We start from the raw sequence: 23,077 nt of genomic DNA on the forward strand, positions 1-23,077 counted from the left end.
TCAAGTTCCACTGACCTCCCAAAATGCATTCCACCCAGACCCAAACCCTTCCTGCCCTATCACCCTGTCTTTCGCATGGCTAACCCACCTTGCCTGCACACCCCTGGACAATTTCCCATGGCTAGTCCACCTGACCACATCTTTAGACTGTGGGTGGAAACTGGAACACCCAGAGGAAACCAGTATAGACACAGGGAGTGTGTGCAAACTCCACACAAACAGCCACCCCAGTGTGGAATCGAACCCCTGTCCCAGGCACTGTGCTAACCACTGAGCCACTGTGCTGACCTGGCTTCTTGCAAAATTGACTTGGAGGTCCTGGAATCAATCCACATTTTTTAAATATCCTTTCTTTCCAACCATGCTCCTTTCTTTAGAATTTGACCCCCTTACTGAAAAGTGGTCCTGATGTTAATACTCACCGTTGAATGCCATTTTGAAGTGGCTGTTGATTGGGGAGTGCAGGTGGATTGGTCAAGTATAAAACCCATTGCTTCCCAACTGTGTTTCAGCCTTTCATATCCAGTGGCAATGCATTTGCTCCAGTTGGTAATTTAAAATGGACTGACCTACCCTCTTTAGCTTGAGGGGTACCATGCTCAGTGTTAGTTCCCATACCATTACCCTTTTGAGGACCAGCCATCCTAACCAGGGTTTGAAGCTGCAACATTGTGCTGGGTTTCTGAATCTAACAGAGTGTTGCAAAGTGAGACCTGTGTTCAACAATGTATTTTTGATGGTCTGTGATGAATGATCATCACCATAGTGTGAACCCTGTCCAGGTCCCTGACTTATGGAAGCCTTTCCATGGTTCTCTCGTTCTGCCAGTCTATTAATTTGCCAGCAAGTTCTGAGAATTTTCAAGTTACCCAACGCAGGAATTCTCTTCCTCTTCTTTCCACTTCATCACCAATGTTCCCAACCCAGCCTCTTCGTCTGCGACTAATAATGGTCAGCCAATTGTTTTGTTCATTCCTGCGGCATTTCCCCAGGTGACCACTCCTAGTGATATTTGCCAACTCTACCAGAATGAGGGACTGGGTAAGTATTGTTTGAGATAGTTCACTGCGTCCAAACCTTTTTTATCGAGTTTTGAGAAGATTTGTAGCTCAGGTTGAGGTTTTGGATGTAGGTTTGCTCGCTGAGTTGCAAGGTTCATTTCCAGATGTTTCTCAGTAATATCCTCACATACGGATGAGGAAGGACACCACTTCAACTGGGACAACACATCCATCCTAGGACAAGCCAAACAGAGACATGCACTGGCACTCTATCAACAAACACTTCGAGTTAGACCCCATCTACCACCCCCTGAGAAAAGGAACAGGAAGTGACTTCACCACAGGAAATGACATCACCAACCCAAAGAAACTCAAACATATAACTAGAAAGCAGGAATTCTCAGCATTGCTTTGCTTGAGGCCCACTGAAGATGTTACCTAGTAGGGTCATGAAACATCTGGAAATGAACCTTGCAGCTCAGTGAGCAAACCTACATCCAAAACCTTTTTTATGTTAGGGCCCATCCCAGTTGTTATTAATAGATAATGGGAATCGATTTAGCTCAGTTGGCTGGATTGTTGGTTTACAGCGCAGTTTAATGCCAACCGTGTGGGTTTAATCCCCCTCACCGGTTTGAGGTTACCGTGAAGGACTCTCCTTCTCAACATCTTCCCTCGCTTGAGATCTGGTGGCCCTCAGGTTAAATCCCCACCAGTTGCTTCTCTTTCATAAGAGAGCAGCCCCTATGGCCTGGTAAGACTACAGTGACACAACCAACCAGTCGATGATACACCACAGTAGAACATCTACCGAAGAGGCACTATTTTTAGCTAACAAGAAGATTTATTTCGTGATAGTAATAAGTACACCTACAGTTGGTTAAACATAATTACTAGAACCATAGGGAGCTGGTACAGATCAATATACACACTCCAAAAGCTAGTTTTAAAAATTCATTCATGGGTTGAGGGTGTTGCTGGATAGGCCAGCATTTATTACTCATCCCTAAGTCAAGAGGCAATTGCATTGCTATGGGTGTGGAGTCACATGTAGGCCAGACCAGGTAAGGATGGCAGTTTTCTTCCCGAAAGGATGTTAGTGAACCAGATGGGATTTTTCTGACAATCGATTGATTGTTATCATTGCAGATGTTTATTAAATCCAAATTCCACCATCTCCCATGGCTGGATTTGAACCCAGCTCCCCAGAGCATTACCTGGGTCCCTTGATTAACAGTCCAGCAATAATATCACGAGGCCGTTGCCTCCCCTAAACTTGAGTAGAAGTCCCCTAGAATAGAACAGTAAAAGGGGTGCAGCTAGTGTAACATTAACACTGACCCTCAGAACCATATGCCTAGTACAACGGTTCTTTCTACACAACATTCCATCATATATCACCCATTCAGTAAATGCTGAAGAAACTCAGAGAGAGAAGTAGATCCAGTGTTTTGGGTCAGAACTTCATCATTTTTTATTTTTCTTGCATGGCCAATCTTTCCTGTTCGCTTCCAAATTCACATTTCAAACTGTGGTTGGGTCTCCTTTCTCTAGAAGGTCTGTATCTCTCATCCAGTTAATGAGCAGAAGGCAAACACATATTTCACACCAACGTGGGGCCAGTATAAAGGTGACCTGCCCTAAGATAATAACCAATGGTTTACTCTTGCATTGATGTACTGAGTGTCGAGGTGTTTGCTCCACTGCAGGTGATAGGGTTGCCATTGAGCCGGGAATCCCCAGAGAAATTGACGAACATTGCCGAACTGGGCGTTACAACCTCTCGCCAACAATCTTCTTCTCTGCTACTCCTCCCGATGATGGGAACCTTTGCCAGTACAATACCCACGATGCCAGCTACTGTTACAAGTGAGCATCTGTTTCATGTAATAATGTATTTATAAAGATCCTTGGGCAGCTCTGTGTTAAAGAGTGAGAATTGGTTATATACAGCTTAGGGGCTAACCACTCCACAAGAGGAGGGGGGATGGTGAGGAAGCAGGTCTTCTGCAAACTATGACAATTTGAACATTTGACGTTTCTGGAACTATACTTGGTGGAGTTTAGAAGAATGAGGAGGGATCAAGTTGAAACTTACAGTTTACTGAAGAGCCTGGACAGAGTGGATGTTGGGAGGATGTTCCCACTGGCAGGAGAGACGAGGACCCAGAGCGCAGACTTAGAGAAAAGGGCAGACCCTCTAGAACCGAGATAAGGAGAAATCTCTTTAGCCAAAGAATGGTGAATCAGTTGAAGTCATTGCCACAGAAGGCTGTGGAGGTCATTGAGTATATTTAAAACAAAGAGAGTTAAGTTCTTGATTGACAAGAGGGTCAAGGCTATGGGGTGAAAGAGGGATTAGATTAGATTAGATTCCCTACAGTGTGGAAACGGCCCTTCAGCCCAACCAGTCCACACCGACTCTGAAGAGCAACCCACCCAGACCCATCCCCCTCTGACTAATGCACCTAACACTACGGGCAATTTAGCAAGGCCAGTTCACCTGACCTGCACATCTTTGGATTGTGGGAGGAAACCGGAGCACCCGGAGGAAACCCACGCAGACACGGGGAGAATGTGCAAACTCCACACAGACAGTTTTCCAAGGCTAAGAATGGGCTTGAGAAACTTATCAACATGATTGAATGGCAGAGCAGATGGATGGGCCGAATGGCTTAATTTCTGCTCCTATGTCTAATATTCTTATGGTATAGGGGTTGCACTGTGTGCTTTATTCTGCACTGCCCTCTAGCTATCTGGCCAACTGAGTTAATTGCATCAACTGAGGTTACATTGAAGGTCCCACCTTCTCAACCTCACCCCTTCTTCTGAGGCATGGTCACCCTCAGGTTACTCTACTACCCGATGTCGCTCTCTCTATTGAGACATCAGCACTGTGATCCTCTGGGACTATCGAATCAAGTCTGTGCTGCCAAAAATAAATAATTACCTATATTAGTCCCACTGCACCTGAATGTTATAATATTGCATGTGCTCATGCACATCCTTGTAAAAGGTTGTGCGGTTTCCCACCTCAACTACCCTTCCAGGTAGTGACTTCCAGACCCCTGCCACCCTCTTGGTGAAAAAGGTTTTCTTCCAGTCCCCTCTAAACCTCACTTTAAAATTATGCCTCCTTGTTATTGACCCTTCGACTGTGGGGAGCAGATGCTTTATTTTTACCTTGTCCATGCCCCTCGTAATGTTACACATGGTTATCAGTACTTCTCCCAACTTGCTTTGCCTCTCTTCATAGCTGCAACATGCTGGTGAATCTCCTTGGCACTCACTCCAGTGCAGTCATACGTTGTCGACTTTATACCTCAGTTCTGATCCCGATGGTGGGTTGAAGCAATATATTATGGGGTAATGGGATAACATTGGGAATTTATGAAAATGGAAATTTTATCTGAGTGGATGGAGAATGCTAAAGTCCTTTTTCCTTGGGTATTAATCTGGCCTATGCCCTAAATACCCAGTTAAACACACATGCATAGCAACTCAGTTGGAGGTTCAGTGGTTAGCACTGCCACCTTACCGTGCCAGGAACTTGGGTTCAATTTCCACCCTCAGGCGACTGTGCAGAGTTTGCACCTTCTCCCTGTGTCTGCGTGGGTTTCCTCCAGGTGCTCTGGTTTCCTCCCACAGTCCAAAGATTAGATTAGATTAGATTAGATTACTTGCAGTGTGGAAACAGGCCCTTCGGCCCAACAAGTCCACACCGACCCACCGAAGCACATACCAGGCTGGATGTATTAGTCAGGGGAAATGCAGGGATAGGGTAGGGGATAGGGTCAGCGTGGACTCGATGGGCCGAATGGCCTGCTTCCACACTGTAGGGATTCAAAGTTACTGTGGCCCTCAAAGAAGTAAAAGTGTTGCAATTCCTGTGAGCTGAAGTGTTCTTGTTTATAAGACAGTGGTGTGCCTTAAGCAAACAGTGGGTCTATTTATTACACTTTTTGGATTGGATTTCCACTGCACACCCCTGTCACATGATCAAGTGACAAATATTGTGCTCATGTTACAGAGCTCCAGAACAGTGACCTATCATTAGTTTTGGCAAGTAGGTACTTGAAGTAACAGAATATTCCAGTGTGTATTTGAAACCAGCTTATCAAAAACATTACGCAATAAAATCTTTTAGGTTACTTTGCAAATTTTCCAACCAGTTCTTTCAGAAAGGAAATTAAGAACAAAGAATCTCTGTGCAAGTTTTCACTCTCACATGGGTTCATTAGACTAACAGCATTTTGCCAATTCTGTTCCTAAATTGTCTACACTCCTAGCAGCATGCCATGATTTAATCTAAAAGGGTTACCCTATCTTAGAACTCATGTATTGAATACGTTTTCTGCTGGAACTTGGATTTGGCAAATTCTCACTGTACTGCCTAAGATTTCTCTTCAAAATGGATTTAATTGCAGAGAGAATCACAGAGTTGTTGCTGTGCAGGAGGAAGCCATTTGGCCCATCGAATCTGCACTGGCCCTCTGAATATGCATTTTGACTTAGTGCCATTTTTCTGTCCTCCTGCAAGTTGTTCTAAATAAATAATCAGCAGTGCCCTCTTGAATGCTTCAATTCAACTCTGCATTCTAGACAGTGCACTCCAGACCCTTGTACCGTTGCAGTTCAACCTCCCTATTCTTCGATTCCCACCCCCTCAGAATAAGGGCCAATGTTCCATTAGAGTGTTGCTGGAAAAGCACAGCAGGTCAGGCAGCATCCAAGGTGCAGGGAAATCAACGTTTCGGGCAAAAGCTCTTCATCAGGAATGAATGAAGTTCCTAATGAAGGGCTTTTGCTCGAAACTTCAATTCTCCTGCTGCTCGGATGCTGCCTGACCTGCTGTGCTTTTCCAGCACCATTCAAATCTTGACTCTGTAGTCCTCACTTTTGCCCAATATTCCATTAGCCTTCCTGAATATCTACTGCCTCTCTGTTCAAGCTTTCTGAGTACCTTGCACAAGTGTCCCCCCAAGTCCCTTTGTGTTGCAGCTCTGCACAGTTTCTCTCCATTTAAATAATATTCTGTTCTTTTGTTCTCCATTCCAAAATGAACAACTTTGCATTACACTGCATTTGCCAAATTTTTCCCATGTACTTAATCTATCAATATCTCTCCGTTAATTGCTTGTATCCCTCCCACAGTCAAAAAGTGCGGTGCTGGAAAAGCACAGCTGGTCAGGTGGCATCCGAGGAGCAGAAGAGTCGACATTGCGGGCATAGCTCTTCATCAGGTGCTTTTCCAGCACCGCATTTTTTGATTCAGATCTCCAGCATCTGCAGTCCTCACTTTCCCCTCTGTATCCCACTCACAACCTACCTTTTCCTCCTATTTATGTGTTGTCTGCACATTTGGCTGTAGTACATTCACTTCCTTCTTTCAAGTCACAAATATCAATCGGAAACAGTTGCAATCGCAGCACAGGTCCCCGTGGAACCCCACTGGTCCCAGAAATGAACCCCTTAACCCCACTCGCGGTTTCCTGCCCATCGGCCAATTCTTTGCGTTGTTCTCTAAGCCCAACTGTTCTAACAATATCTTGCTGAACTAGACAACAATTCTGAACAAATCACACTTGTTTCTTAGGCAATGGGCTTTTAAAAACCTCTCATAAAATAGAGAATTATGTGGGACAGAGATACTCATTAGAGCTGAAAATGTGTTGCTGGAAAAGCGCAGCAGGTCAGGCAGCATCCAAGGAACAGGAAATTCGACGTTTCGGGCATAAGCCCTTCAGGCTTATGCCCGAAACGTCGAATCTCCTGCTCCTTGGATGCTGCCTGACCTGCTGTGCTTTTCCAGCAACACATTTTCAGCTCTGAAACTCCAGCATCTGCAGACCTCACTTTCTCCTCAGAGATACTCATTAGTCAAATGTCAAGAAGATTGAAAGAATTCACTGAGTCCAAAGTACAGAATGCTTCCTCCTGAAATAATATGACCTTCTATAGATTTTACTAAGAGTAGCTACATTAACAATGTGATTTAAACTGAAGTGCAGTTGACTTGTGTTAGAAAAATGCAAGGTGTCGTATTTTGGAAAGACATACCAGGGCAGGACTTGCACAGTCAATGGTATGGCCCTGGGGACTATTGTTGAACAGAGAGATCGAGGGATGCAAATACATAGTTCCTTGAAAGTGATGTCACAGGTAAACAGGATAATGAAGAAGCCACTTGGCATTTTTGCCTTCATCAGTCAGAGCATTGAGTACAGGAATTAAGACATCATGTTACAGCCATGCAAGACACTGGTAAGACTACATTTGGAGTACTGTGTACAATTCTGGTCACCCTGCTATAGGAAGGATGTTATTAAACAGAATAGGCACAAAAAAATTGCAAGTTTGTTTCTGGGACTGGAAGGTTTGAGTTATAAGGAGAGGCTGGACAGGCTGGGACCTTTTCCCCTGGAGCGTAGGAGGTTGAAGGTGTGACCCTATAGAGGTTGATAAGATCATTATGGGCATGGATACTCTGAACAGCCCAGGTCTTTCCCCCAGTGTAGGGGAGCCCAAAACTAGAGGGCATAGGTTTAAGGTGAGAGGGAAAAAGGTACAGAAGCCTGAACACACTCACCAGCCGATTTCATAACAGTTTCTACCCCACTGTTGATAGAATACTGAATGGCTCACAAACTCTTAACATTCGCCTGTATCTATGTCTTTGTTTTTGCACCGTTTTTCTATTATTTACTTACCAATGCTCCCTAACTCTGCGATCTGCCTGTATTGCTCGCAAGACAAAGCTTTTCACTGTGCCTTGGTATACGTGACAATAAATTCCATTCAATTTTCCATTTAAAAGAGGCCCAAGAGGCATCTTTTTCACATAGAGGGTGGTGTGTGTGTGGAATGAGCTGCCAGAAGAACTGATAGAGCTGAGTACAATTACAACATTTAAAAGACATTTGGACGGGTACATGAAGAGGTAAGGTTTAGAGAGATACGGGCCAAATGCAGGCAAATGGCATGAGTCCAGTTTAGGATATCTGGTTGGCATGGGCGAGTTGGACTGAAGGGTCTGTTACCGTGCTGTATGCCTCTATTCATTCATTGATGCTCAATTTGAAAGGAAGTGGCTCTGAAAAACCCTCTTGTGACATTTAACGCAATTGATTTATATGAACTTTTAATTAAAATCCTGAGAAGTTACACAATGTCTTTGAATGAATAGAAGACGGGACTCTCTTTAGTTGTAAGGATTTCCCTTGTGAAATTTTGGGGACCTGAGCTCACTGCTGCCATGTCACTGTGTTCCACTGCACCCTGTCTCACTCTCACAAAGCATCATCCCCCTGCAATCCCAGATCTTCTCGCCTAACATCCCCACTCTACCAATTCACTCACTTAGGGACCATGACGATTGGGAAGCGTCAAAGGGGAAAGAGGGTGGGAAAAGGCATGGATAACGCTGTTGCCAGTGGTTGATTGTCAGTCTGTATTTGTCAGTTACTGATGCACATGTAGCACTTCAGTTTAAAGGAAAATCCGTTCTGTACTCTCATCAGGCGGCACAGTGGTTCAGCGGTTAGCACTGCTGCCTCACAGCGCCAGAGAACTGGGTTCAATTCCCACCTCAGGCGACTCTCTGTGTGGAGTTTGCACATTCCACTGGGTTTCCTCTGGGTGCTCCAGTTTCCTCCCACAATCCAAAAATGTGCAGGTCAGGTGAATTGGCCATGCTAAATTGTCCGTAGTGTTAGGTGAAGGGGTAAATGTAGGGGAATGGGTCTGGGTGGGTTACGCTTCGGCGGGTCAGTGTGGACTTGTTGGGCCGAAGGTCCTGTTTCCACGCTGTAGGGAATCTAAAGTTGGAACTTTCAGAAATGCTGCTCATGATGTTATAAATCATAATTACATGCCTGCCTGGTATTTCCCTGTATCTTGTCCTTGAAATTCAACCTGTCCGTATATCAACAGGCCAGACTTGAGATGAAATGACCTTTATGCCTCCCCCTTCCTCCTACGGTGCTCACTAATGAGGAAGCGAATTTCTTACTTCTCAGGGAAACTGGTTGGACCAGATAGACATCTTTACAAATGCAAAAGGCTCAAGGTTATATTCAGCTGCTGCCTTTGACTTTCAAAGGGAAAAATTTGCATTTATAAAGCACCTTTCATCATGTCCCAAAGTGTCTCACTGTCAGTAGAGTACACAATTTGGAGATGCCGGTGTTGGACTGGGGCGTACAAAGTTAAAAATCACACAGCACCAGGTTATAGCCCACAGGTTTATTTGGAAGCACTAGCTTTTGGCGTGCTGATCCAGAGTGTTGCATTGACAGCCACCTGATGAGAGAGCTGCACTCCGAAAGCTAGTGCTTCTGAATAAACCTGTTGGACTATAACCTAGTAAAATACAGCGTTGCAATGTGCAACCAACTGGCGCACAGCAAACTCCCCACAAATAAAATCCATTTATGACTGGATCATCTGCCTTTTCTTTTTTAGAAACTGTAAATAAACCTTTTGTTTGAGAGTACAGTCGCCTCATGTCTTAAAGGTCATTTTAATGGAAAAGGCTTGGTTGGTAGAACTCTGGCTATTGTTGCTGAAATAGTGTTCCTGTTGTGAAAGAACTTCAGAGGGTTTTGCTACTGAAGTCATTGTTGGCCACATCACATCTACCACATTGTATCCACCATGTTATATCTCACACACTGTAACTATCCACATTGCTTCTGCCTCATTGTATCTACCACACTATCTATCCATACTCTTTCTTCCTCATTGTATCTACTGACATTGTATCTATCCATGAGGTATCTATCTACATTGTATCTACCACATTGTATCTATTCACATTGTACCTATTTATATTGTTCTTATCCAAATGGGCCCAGAATACTGATGTGCCATTGAATCAGTATTATTTTTTACTTAAAAGATTTTTACTCCCTTTCTATCACATGGACATTAACTTACAGTGGCTTGGTAGTGTAGAAGTTGAATATTACTGAAATAAGAGGATTTAGTGGAGTCAAAGAGCCACACAGCATAGAAACAGACTCTTCAGTCCAACCATTCCATATCAAACATATTCCCAAACGAAACTAGTCCCACCTGCCTGCTCCTGGCCCATATCCCTCCAAACCTTTCCTGTTCATGTACTCATCCAAATGTCCTTTAAGTGTTGTAAGTGTATCCGCATCCACCACTTCCTCAGGAAGTTCATTCCACACGCAAACCACCCACTGTGTAAAAGAAATGCCCCTCATATCTTAAATATCTGCCCCCCCTCCATCCTTGGGAAAAGATGACTACCATTAACTCTATGTATACCACTCAATATTTTGTAAAGTTCTATAAAGTTGCCTCTCAGCTTCCTTTACCTGAGTGAAAAACCTCCCAGTCTCTCCAGCTTTTCTTTATAATTCAAACCTTCGATACCCAGGAACATCCTGGTAAATCTCCTCTGAACCCTTGCCAGCTTAATAATATTCTTCCTGTAACTGGGTGACCAGAAGTGAACTCAGTATTCCAGAACAGCCTCTACCAAAGTTTTGTACAACCTCAACCTGACGTCCCAACTCCTGTACTCAAATGACTGTGCAATAAAGGCAAGTGTGCTAAAAGCCCTTTTAACCATCCTGTGATGCAAACTTCAAAGAATTATGTACCTGAATCCCTAGGTCCATCTGTTCAACAGCACTACTCAAAGTCCTACCATTAACTGTATAAGCTCTACTCTTGTTTGTTTTACCAAAATGCAATACCATGGTGGCACAATGGTTAGCACTGCTGCCTCACAGCGCCTGCGACTGGGGTTCAATTCCCGACTCAGGCGACTGACTGTGTGGAGTTTGCACGTTCTGCGTGGGTTTCCTCCGGGTGCTTCAGTTTCCTCCCACAGTCCAAAGATGTACGGGTCAGGTGAATTGGCCATGCTAAATTGCCCGTAGTGTTAGGTAAGGGGTAAATGTAGGGGTATGGGTGGGTTGCGCTTCGGCGGGTCGGTGTGGACTTGTTGGGCCGAAGGGCCTGTTTCCACACTGTAATCTAATCTAAAAAAGTACTTTGCATTTATCCAGACTGAACGCTTTACATCCACCATGGCATGTGCAGAAATGACAAGTTTGAGAGGGAACAATAAATCATACTGAGTTGTCAAGCTAACTTTGTGATTGCAATGGAAAATGCATCTGGCAATTATGATGCTCTGCAATAACAAGGAACAAATCCAGGCACTTTTGAATCAATCAGAAGGATGGGGCAGAATAGCTCCCTGATGTGTTCTCTGGAGTAATGCTTTAACCAATCACTTGACTTGCCAACCCCATGCAGCGTGAATAGTTGTTACCTTTGAAATGTGACATTCTTGCATCTTGTCCTGATGAGGGCAAGATAATAAACCTTCAATGGCAAGTCACTTTATGTTTCAGGAAAGCTCAGTCTGTGTGCTGTTTCATTATTATTTCAGGCTCCCTGAATCCGTGAGCTTTGAGGAAGGTGCTTTGATTGAACCCCTGTCTGTTGCAATTCACGCCTGTCGTAGAGGAGGGGTTACAATTGGCAGCAAGGTCTTCATTTTGGGGGCAGGTAAGCCCATTGCATTTTGGGGGCAGGTAAGCCCATTGCATTTTGGGGGCAGGTAAACTCATTGATTGTGTGAGTAACTATTAGCACTGCTGAAAATTTTAAATGGAACATTTTTGCATTCTTCCATTTATTTTAACTCTTCCCCACCCCAGGCAGTCTCAGTCTTAATGTTCAAGGAAGGATGTACTTGGAATGGAGGTGCTGCAATGAATCCTCCGTATACTGATCCCTTTCATGAGTGGCTGAGTCAACTGGGTCCATATTGTCACCAGTGTAGAAAAATGAGAGGTGATGTCATGGAATCCCTACAGTATAGAAGTAGGCCATTCGGCCCATTGAGTCCACACCAACTCTCCAAAGACCATTTCACCTATCTGTGTAACCCTGCATTTCCCATGGTTCACCCAACTAGCCTGCATATCCCTGCACACTGTGGACAGTTTAGCATGGCCAATTCACCTAACTCGCACATCTTTGGACAGTGGGAGGAAACCGGAGCACATGGAGGAAACCCAAGCAGACACAGGGAGAATATGCTCACTCCACACAGACAGTTACCCGAGGGTGGAATGAAACCCAGGTCCGTGGCGCTGTGAGGCAGTAGTGCTAACCACTGAGCCACTCGCTGAAATGTACAGGATTCTGAAGAATAGAAGCGGAGAGGTTATTTTCACCTGCTGGGGAATCTAGGACATGGGGGTCAGTCTCCAGATAAGGAACCTTCAGAACTGAAATGGATACATTTTTGTTGAGCAAAGGTATGAAGGGATATGGGCCAAGGCTGGTATAGGGAGTTAGACCACAGCTCAGCCACAATTTCATCGAATGGTGGAACTGGCTTGAGGGGCTGAATGACCTCCCTAATTGAGGTGAGGAAATCTTCCTCCGCTCAAAGGGCTGTGAACCTCTGGTCTGAAAATGTGTTGCTGGAAAAGCGCAGCAGGTCAGGCAGCATCCAAGGAACAGGAGATTCGACGTTTCGGGCATAAGCCCTTCTTCAGCTCTGATCTCCAGCATCTGCAGTCCTCACTTTCTCCTCGGAGATGTGAACCTCTGGTGTTTTGTACCCCAGGGAGTTGTGTATAATTGATATAATTAGATCACCGATATGGAGGAGAGGTAGAAGATGAGTCACAATCATTTTGTTTTCATTTTTCTCTCTTGGGTTGTCAAAGTCAGCATACTGCCTATCCTGAATTGCTTTTGAATAATCTTCTGAACACTTTCCCTTCTGTGCCTTGGTGTCGTGTTTTGAATTTACAATGCTTTTACAAAATGAGACCAAAAATCTGCAGATGCTGGAATCCAAGGTGGACAAGCAAGAGGCTGGAGGAACACAGCAAGCCAGGCAGCATCAGAAGGTGGAGATGTCAATGTTTCAAGTATAACCCTTCTTCAGGACTTCTTCGGGATGGGCATGGGGGAAGCTGCAGATAAAAGGGGTGGTGGGGGAGATGGGGATAGGTGAAGACAGATAGAGGGTATGACCTGGTTGGTCAGTGGGAGGAATGAATCTGGTTGTTGGCAAGGAGGAGTGGAAGGGAGGGAAAAGAACTGGGAAGGGAGGTTATTTGGAATTGGAGAACTCAGTGTTGAGTCCTCCAGTATGTCAGCTGTCCAGGTGGAAGATGAGGTGTTATTCCTCCAACATTTCTTATGACATGAAGTAGGTGAGGACTACAGATGCTGGAGATCAGAGCTGAAAATATGTTGCTGGAAAGGCGCAGCAGGTCAGGCAGCATCCAAGGAGCAGGAGAATCGACGTTTCGGGCATGAGCCCTTATTCAGGAATGAGGAGAGTGTGCCAAGCAGGCTAAGATAAAAGGGAGGAGAGACTAGGGGGAGGGGCGTCGGAAATGCAATAGGTTGGGAGGAAGAGAGCTTCTTCAAGGAAGGCATCCTTGTAAGAGGATTCGCAGTAGGTTAAAATCTTCTAAGAGAAAGTGAGGACTGCAGATGCTGGAGATCAGAGCTGAAAATGTGTTGCTGGAAAAGCGCAGCAGGTCAGGCAGCATCCAAGGAGCAGGAGAACCGATGTTTCGGGCATGAACCCATCTTCAGGAAAGAAGGGCTCATGACATGAAGTATCTGGGAGCGTTTTAAATACATTACAGATATCAAATCAACACAACTTGGCATTGCAGTAAAGCAGCAAAAGAAGCATTCGGAGTTTTTGACAAATTCACATGCCTCCTGTAGTCTGGGAGGGACATCTTTGATTGCACTTTGTTGAGGAGTCAGTGAGGGGCAAAGATAATTCACAGAAAGAAAAATCAGATTATGCCTAAATTCCATAAATGTTCTGGTTTCGTTTCTGCAAAAGTTGCAGAATTTCAGTCATGTCTGTTGAGTAATTCTTTGCGAATGGTTGTCAAGCTTAGTACCAGAGAAAGCCATTCATCAGAGAGTTGAGGGCATTGTGTCCCAGTTCTCAGAAGCTCGCTCCTACAGAGTGCAGGCCAGCACTAAGAGAACTTTACTCTGTCCCTTTGCCTTGTACCTGCCCAGGGTTTTTTCTCACAAACATCTTGTTTTTTTTGTGAAAGGGCCAATTGGACTCGTGAATCTGCTGGTTTCCAAGTCCATGGGAGCGTCTCAGATTGTGATCTGCGGTAAGTTGTTTGTTTCGCATGCTGCTTAACTTTGAGTACTGAAGGATGTATTCTCAATCCAGAATCAACGCATTGTTAATCAATCCAACGTTACCTTTGGCGATATCAAACCTGAAACGGATATAATCGATTAAATGGCTCACAAATCTGTGCCTGCACACAGGAGAAAATTAAAGTTAAAATCCAATAGTGTATGTAATTTTAGTTTGTCTCTACACTGCCTCCTTCTAATTCCTTATTTGCTATTTTCACTTCAGGCAGAGAAATTGTCTTTTGAAACTGCTTCTGGGTTTCTCTGCTTTAACATTTTGTAGGCCGGAAGGAGGCTTTTCGGCCTGCCATACCTGTGCTGGCTGTCGGAGAAAGCAATCACAGATGTGCCCTTTTCCCTCATGCCAGCTTCATATTTATTCTTTTAAAGTATGTCACGTCTTGGAGTCATACAGCACAGAAACAGATCCTTCAGTCCAACCAGTCCATGCCGGATGTAATCTCAAACTAAGCTAAACATAATCCGCCTGCCTGAGCTTGGCCCATATCCCTCCAAACATTTCTTATTCATTTACTTATCCAAATGTCTTTTAAACATTGCAACTGTATCCACATCCATCACTTCTGCAGGAAATTAATTCCACACATGAACCATTCTCTGTGTAAAAGAATTGCTCCTTGTACCTTTTTTAAAACTTTCACTTCTCACCTTAATAAGATGCCCTCTAGTCTTGAAGTCCCCCAACCTGCTGGTCCCCTCATTCATATACCTCACGATTTTATGAGAGTCATAGAATCCCGACAGAGGGGAAACAAGCCATTTGGCCCATCAAATCCACAGCAATCCTCCAAAGAGAATCCTGTCCAGACCCACCTCCCCCACTGTAACTCTGTGTTTCCCACTGTTAATCCACCAAACCTGCATATCTTTGGACTGTGGGAAGAAACCAGAGCACCCAGAGGAAACCCACACAGACATGGGGAGAATATGCAAACTCCACATAGACAGTTGTCTAAGGCTGGAATTGAACCTGGATCCCTGGCGCTGTAAGGCAGCAGTGCTAGCCACTTTCCCAACGCTATAGAAGTTTATGAACTTGTCTAAGGTCATCCCTCAACCTCCTACACTCCAGTGAAAAGTCCCAGCCCATCCCTTATCTCAAACCCTCCATTCCTGGCAACATCCTGGTAAACATCTTCTGAACCCTCTCCAGCTTAATAATATCCTGCCTATGACATGTATATACATAAGTATGTAAGTTAGTTCGCTGAGCTGGAACATTTGTTTTCAGACGTTTCGTCACCATGACTAGGTAACATCATCAGTGAGAGTCTCTGGTGAAGTGTTGGTAGTATGTCCCGCCTCTCTATTTATAGGTCTTGGTTTCTTAAGGTTGGTGATGTGATTTCCTGTTCTTTTTTCAAGAAAAGGTAGATAGGATCAAAGTTGATGTGTTTATTAATGGAGTTCTGGTTAGAATGCCATACCTCGAGGAATTCTCGTGCGTGTTTTTGTTTTGCCTGTCATAGGATGTCCCAGTCAAAATGGTGTCCTTTTTGGATGGAAACTAGTGATAGTGGGTTGTGTCTTTTGGTGGCCAGTTGGTGTTCATGTATCCTACTGGCAAGTTTCCTGCTAGATTGTCCGACATAGTGTTTTTACAGTTCTTGCATGGTATCTTATAAATGACATTAGTTTTGCTGACAGTATCTAATGGATCTTTTAGGTTCATTAGTCGCTGTTTAGGTGTGTTTATAGAGTCATAGAGTGTACAGTATGGAAACAGACCCTTCGGTCCAACCTGTCCATGCCAAACAGATATCCCAACCCAATCTAGTCCCATCTGCCAGCACCAGGCCCATATCCCTCCAAACCCTTCCTATTCATATACCCATCCAGATGCCTTTTAAATGTTGCAATTGTACCAGCCTCCACCACTTCCTCGGGCAGCTCATTCCATACATGTACCACCCTCTGTGTGAAAAAGTTGCCCCTTAGGTCTCTTTTATATCTTTCCCCTCTCACCCTAAACCCTCTAGTTCTGGACTCCCGCATCTCAGGGAAAAGACCTTGTCTATTTACCCTATCCATGACCCTCATGATTTTATAAACCTCTATAAGTTCACCCTTCAGCCTCTAACACTCCAGGGAAAACTGCCCCAGCCTATTCAACCTCTCCCTATAGCTCAAATCCTCCAAACCTGGCAACATCCTTGTAAATCTTTTCTGAACCCTGTCAAGTTTCACAATATCCTTCCGATAGGAAGGAAACCAGAAATGCAAACAATATTCCAAAAGTGACCTTGCTATTAAGTGTATATGTCCTGTTAAGATTTGCTTTCAGAAAAAGCAGCACCTCACATTTATCTAAATTAAACTCTATCTGCCACTCCTCGGCCCATTGGCCCATCTGATAAAGATCCCATTGTAATCCAAGGTAACCTTCTTCGCAGTCCACTACACCTCCAATTTTGGTGTCATCTGCAAACTTACTAATTATACCTCTAAGCTCACATTGGAGTCATTTATATAAATGATCAAAAGTAGAGGACCCAGCACCGATCTTTATGGCACTCCACTGGTCACAGGCCTCCAGTCTGAAAAACAACCCTCCACCACCACCCTCTATCTTCTACCTTTGAGCCAGTTCTGTATCCAAATGGCTAGTTCTCCATGTATTCCATGAGATCTAACCTTGCTAACAAGTCTCCCATGGGTAACCTTGTCAAAGTCCATATAGATCACATCTGCCCTCATCAGTCTTCTTTGTTACTAAGTCAAAAAACTCAGTCAAGTTTGTGAGATATAATTTCCCACGCACAAAGCCATGTTGACTGTCCCTAATCAGTCCTTGCCTTTCCAAATACATGTACAATTTTCTTGACTTCAAATGTCTTAGTAATTATAAAATTTCTACGCACACTCTCTCAAGCCAGGTTCAAGAACCTCTAGAGCTGAAAAATGTGTTGCTGGAAAAGCACAGAAGGTCAGGCAGCATAAGCCCTTCAGGAATGAGGAGGGTGTGCCAAGCAGGCTAAGATAAAAGGTAGGGAGGAGGGACTTGGGGGAGGGGCGATGGAGATGTGATAGGTGGAAGGAGGTCAAGGTGAGGGTGATAGGCCGGAGAGGGGGTGGGGGGCGGAGAGGGAGGGAAGAAGATTGCAGGTCAAGAAGGCGGTGCTGAGTCCGAAGGTTGGGACTGAGATAAGGTGGGAGGGAGGGGAAATGAGGAAGCTGGAGAAATCTGCATTCATCCCTTGTGGTTGGAGGGTTCCTAGGCGGAAGATGAGGCGCTCTTCCTCCAGGCGTCGTGTTGTTATGGTCTGGTGATGGAGGAGGCCAAGGACCTGCATGTTCTTGGCGGAGTGGGAGGGTGAGTTAGTGTTCAGCCACAGGGCAGTTGGGTTGTTTGGTGCGGGTGTCCCAGAGGTGTTCTCTGAAATGTTCTACAAGTAGGCGGCCTGTCTCCCCAATATAGAGGAGACCACATCGGGTGCAGTGGATGCAGTAAATGATGTGTGTGGAGGTGCAGGTGAATTTGTGATGGATATGGAAGGATCCCTTGGGGCCTTGGAGGGAAGTGAGGGGGGAGGTGTGGGCGCAAGTTTTGCATTTCTTGCGGTTGCAGGGGAAGGTGCCGGAAGTGGAGGTTGGGTTGGTGGGGGGTGTGGACCTGACGAGGGAGTGGTCTTTCCGGAACGCTGATAGGGGAGGGGAGGGAAATGTATCCCTAGTGGTGCGGGCAGTTGCAGGTGGCGGAAATGACAAAGGATGATACAATGTATCTGGAGGTTGGTGGGGTGGTAGGTGAGGACCAGTGGGGTTCTGTCCTGGTGGTGATTGGAGGGGCGGGGTTCAAGAGCGGAGGAGCGGGAAGTGGAGGAGATGCGGTGGAGAGCATCGTCGATCACGTCTGAGGGGAAATTGCGGTCTTTGAAGAAGGAGGCCATCTGGGTTGTTCGGTAGTGGAATTGGTCCTCCTGGGAGCAAATGCGGCGGAGGTTAAGGAATTGGGAATATGGGATGGTGTTTTTACAGGGGGCAGGGTGGGAGGAGGTGTAATCTAGGTAGCTGTGGGAGTCGGTCGGTTTGTAGTAAATGTCCATGTTGAGTCGGTTGCCCGAGATAGAAATGGAGAGGTCTAGGAAGGGGAGGGAGGAGTCTGAGACGGTCCAGGTAAATTTGAAGTCGGGGTGGAAGGTGTTAGTAAAGTGGATGGACTGTTCAACTTCCTCGTGGGAGCATGAGGTAGTGCCGATACAGTCATTGATGCAGCGGAGGAAAAGGTGGGGGGTAGTGCCAATGTAGCTGCAGATGATGGACTGTTCCACATATCCTACAAAGAGGCAGGCATAGCTGAGGCCCATGCAGATGCCCATGGCTACTCCTTTGGTTTGGAGGAAGTGGGAGGATTGGAAAGAGAAGTTGTTCAGAGTGAGGACCAATTCAGTCAGTCGAAGGAGGGTGTCAGTGGAACGCTACTGGTTGGTTCGGCGGGAAAGGAAGAAGCGGAGGGCTTTGAGGCCTTCGTGATAGGGTTCGGCGGGAAAGGAAGAGCCTTTACTGTGGTGTCAGCTACTTAAGCTCTCTAGCTCCACCTAGAGGGTTAAAAAATCAAGTACAATAAATGTAGATCAGGTCAGAAGTCACCAGGTTATAATCCAACAGGTTTACAGAGGAACCTCAATTATCTGGCATTCGATTAACCGAGCTTTGGATCATCCAAACAAGATCACAAAGTTCTAATGTGTGGCTAACTACGTTATCCGGCATCGATTATCTGGCATTCAATTAACCGAACGAAATACTCTCCACCTGTGTTCTTCGGATAATTGAGTTTCCTCTATATTTAAAATCACCTGATGAAGAAGCAGTGTTCCAAAAACTTGTGACTTTAAATAAACCTGTTGGACTATAACCTGGTGTCATGTAACTTTTGACTTTGTCCAACCCAGTGCAACACCAGCACCTCAACATCACAACACAGATCAGTGACTAGACCAATGCAATCAAATATAGGGTTTGAGGAACATGCTATTCTAAGGAAATGTCACTGGAACCAAAATGTTAATTCTGCTTTCTCTCCATAGATACTGCCAGACCTGCTGAGCTTTTCCAGCAAATTCTGTTTTTGTTTCTGATTTCCAGCATCCGCAGTTCTTGCAGCTTTTTACAATCAAACATAGATCTATTAAACCATTGAGCACTATGATTAATCGTGCCACACATGTAATTCTAACATTTCAGATTTATCACTGAAAAGACTGGAAAAGGCAAAGCAGATGGGAGCCAGTTTCACATTCGCAGTCGAGCAGAACACGACACCCCAGGAACTGGGTCAGAAGGTGAAGCAAATCCTAGGTGGAGCTATGCCTGATATATCCATTGAATGCACTGGAGCAGAGCTATGTGTCCAGGGTGGTGTCTATGTAAGTATGGAACTGGCAGGTATGGCTGACACTGACAGGTTAGATAGTTGGATAATCTTAAACAAAGATTATAAATGCACGAGAAACTGTTCAAGAGAAACTTCACTTGCCTGATTCCAAGCGAGGGAAGGGGGTTGTCTTAAGAGGAAAGGTTGTGCCTGTACCCGTCAGAGTTCAGAAGAATGAGAGGTGATCTTATTGAAACGTATAAGATCTTGAGGACGGGTCCCTGGAGCGTCGGAGGCTATGGGGTGAACTTATAGAGGTTTACAAAGTAATGTGGGGCATGGATAGAATAAATAGACAAAATATTTTTCCTGGGGTGGGGGAGTCCAGAACTAGAGGGCATATGTTTAGGGTGAGAGGGGAAAGATATAAAAGAGACCTAAGGGGCAACTTTTTCACGCAGAGGGTGGTACAGGTATGGAATGAGCTGCCAGAGGAAATGGTGGAGGCTGGTACAATTGCAATATTTAAAAGGCATTTGATGGGTATATGAATAGGAAGGGTTTGGAGGGATATGGGCCGGGTGCTGGCAGGTGGGACTAGATTAGTCATGGAGATGTACAGCATGGAAACAGACCCTTTGGTCCAACCCAAAGATATTTGGTCGGCATGGACGGGTTGGACCAAAGGGTCTGTTTCCATGCTGTACGTCTCTATGACTATGTGACAGAGTGGATGTTGAGAGGCTGAGGTGACTGTGAAGGACTCTGCTTTTCAACATCTCCCCAAATCGTCTCTCTCTAATGAAGGGGCCACCCTAAGGACATCGAAGACTATGGCAACTTTACCTTTCATATTCCAAAATGATTACCTTGTATAACCCCGGAGAAGGGATCTCCAAGGTAGTGCAACTTTTACTGTAAGTATCCTAAATCAGAATTTGTGATTGATTTGATCACAAAGAGGATTGATGGTGACATCTTGACTGAGAAAGTGCTTTTGTTTTATTAAATCCTTGGCTACTATCACAAACTGCAGAATTTTAGGACAGGTGTATCTGTGACTGCCTGAAATTGTGAATGAATGGCTATTGTTTATTCCAACTATTTTATGTGTTTCCTTAGGCAACCAAGTCTGGAGGTGTGTTGGTTCTTGTCGGGTTAGGTCAACCTTCAGCAAACATCCCCTTGTTAGATCTGTTAGTCCGAGAAGTGGATATCAGGGGAGTTTTCAGATATTGCAACACGTAAGTACTTAAAAAAAATTGTAAAACTCCTGAATTCACTTGACTGATTATTATGGGTTCAGTGGAAATCTCAGAATTCAGGCTGATTTTTCAACAGTAGTAGTTGTAGTAGTCAATCAGATCCCTGCACGGTGGCTCAGTGGTTAGCACTGCTGCCTCACAACGCCAAGGAGCTGGGTTCAATCCTAGCTTTGGGTAACTGTCTCAATGGAGTTTGTACATTCTCTCTGCGTCTGTGTGGGTTTCCACCAGGTGCCCTGGTTTCCTCCCACAGTCAGAAAGATGTGCAGGTTGGATGGGTTGACCATGCTCATTTGCCCACAGTGTCCAGAGATGCGCAGGCTAGGTGGGTTAACCATGGGAAACGCAGGGTTCCAGGGATAGAGTTGGGAGCTGGTTGAGATGCTTTTGGGGGGGTTGGTGTGGAATCGATGGGCCAAATAGCCTGCATCCACACTGTAGGGATTCTAAAGAATTAGACAGGAGCTTGGGAACTCTGCAGGTTGCCCATTGCCCCAGCCAGTCAGAGTCAGCTTGCTAACCAATGAGCTCCCTTTATTCCTGAATGTTTGAAATTTGATATTCTTGCATTTGTCCTGATGACAGCAAGGCACAGAGTTTCTATCAAGTGTCTCTCCTTTCCTGGTGAATACATGAGATGTTCCCGGACATGTATCTTTACTTTTGAAGGTGCCAGACAACTTGAAATGATTATTTCACTATAACACTGAATGGCAGTCAAAAATATCAAAGGTGGACGTGGAAGACTATCGACGAGTAAAAACCATGACTTGAATGATTAGTTATCCTCTTTTCTCTTCTCCTTCCTGTCACTTCAGGTGGCCAGTGGCAATCGATATGTTGGCTTCAAAGCGTATTGATGTGAAACCTTTGATCACTCATCGCTTTCCCCTGGAAGAGGCTCTCAAAGCGTTTGAAACCACAAAGAAAGGAGTGGGAATCAAAGTCATGTTGAAATGTGACCCAGACAACTAGATTGCCCCGAGATAGTTGCTTCTTTTTCTGATGTGCAGGGTGCACCTCCAGTCGTAATCATTCAGGGGTAGTCCACTGACCAATGGATAATTGTGCACATATCATTAGCGTGGATGGGTACCTCGGCGTTGGGCTTCACTTTGCTCAGTATCATGTCAATTTTTTTTTTATTGTTCATTTTTAGCTGCCCTGGTATGCCAAGAAGCTGCAGTATCCAACAGCTCCAGATCAAGTAAGGAGCAGTCATTGAAATGGAGGATGTAGGTGACATGAGGAACAGTGTTGGGGTGGGGTGGGGGGGCTTCACAATGATTATTAATGTCGAAGGGCTCGCGAGATGACCTTGAAGTCTTTTTTTTCAGAATCATTGCATTACTTACCCATTTCTTCAATCTCCTGAAATTTGCAATACTTGAATTACTGTACTATGGAATGTTAGATTGAAGTAAATATTGAGTCTTATTTATTTGATTTACGGTTACAGAATAGCAATATAATGTAGTTAATTGAAGGGTCAAATAACAGAATAAACATGATGCAATTGATCTGTGTATGTGTTCCGATCACTTTAATCCCCAATGACAACATTTTTGCTGAATTCACCTGGTGCAGACTAGCTGTCTGACCTATCACACCGACACTGTAATCATCAGAGCTGAAATGTCAGAACCTGGCATTCCCTAGTTTGGTCATGGTCCAGTAAGGGTTAAAGGCCAATAACATCCTGTAATCCTATTGTAACACAGGACTAAAGCACATGTGAGCCAGGCTGGCTATAAACAGGTCCAGGACAGTGAGCTGAGGAGGGAGTCATAATCTATGCCTCTTCCGCAGTTATGTTAATGCACGGATATCCTTGGAGAGGGAGCACGCAGTGTCCATCAATGTTCTTGATGCCTTTAAAGAGAGAGAGAGAGATGGGCATCGCACGGGATGTACCGGTTTTTGCCTCTCTCTCCAACTCCATTTTGATTCAGTCCCTTCCCTCTCTCACCTCCTCTTCACTTTTAATAGTCTTCATTGTCCTCAATTGGCTTTTCATGTCACTATTGAATTGGCCACATGGATGTTTTCACTGGTGACGTTTTGACCTTGGGAAGATCACGCAGCTGTGAGTGAGAACTCTCCTGGGGAGAAGAAAAGAAGGCGCCCACACAAACCAGATCACAGAAAAGTTACCACACGAAAAGAGGCTATTCAGCCCTTCAAGTTAGCTGAGTAATTGGGCTCCAGTTCATTGATTTTCTATCCCACCAGCTTCAGTCTGACAATATGCTCAAGCTGATGTGAAAGAACTTCTTCCA

The 23,077-nt window shown here is 44.9% G+C and overlaps 1 protein-coding gene across 5 annotated transcripts in view; it reads left to right on the forward strand.

The window, feature by feature from the left end:
* Window positions 1-22,260, forward strand: part of LOC132834672 (sorbitol dehydrogenase-like) — a 43,288-nt gene extending 21,028 nt beyond the window's left edge. For all 5 annotated transcript variants that reach the window (XM_060853619.1, XM_060853621.1, XM_060853620.1 and 2 more), the window contains exons 7-12: window positions 2,711-2,870; window positions 11,434-11,552; window positions 14,099-14,164; window positions 19,404-19,585; window positions 20,656-20,777; window positions 21,617-22,260. In XM_060853619.1, coding sequence (XP_060709602.1) covers window positions 2,711-2,870; window positions 11,434-11,552; window positions 14,099-14,164; window positions 19,404-19,585; window positions 20,656-20,777; window positions 21,617-21,773 — 806 coding nt within the window. In that variant the 3' untranslated portion in view covers window positions 21,774-22,260. The remainder of the gene's footprint in view (window positions 1-2,710; window positions 2,871-11,433; window positions 11,553-14,098; window positions 14,165-19,403; window positions 19,586-20,655; window positions 20,778-21,616) is intronic.
* Window positions 22,261-23,077: the final 817 nt, after the last annotated feature.

This window comes from Hemiscyllium ocellatum, chromosome 42 (assembly GCF_020745735.1).
Source record: "Hemiscyllium ocellatum isolate sHemOce1 chromosome 42, sHemOce1.pat.X.cur, whole genome shotgun sequence".
Taxonomy (NCBI): Eukaryota; Metazoa; Chordata; class Chondrichthyes; order Orectolobiformes; family Hemiscylliidae; genus Hemiscyllium; species Hemiscyllium ocellatum.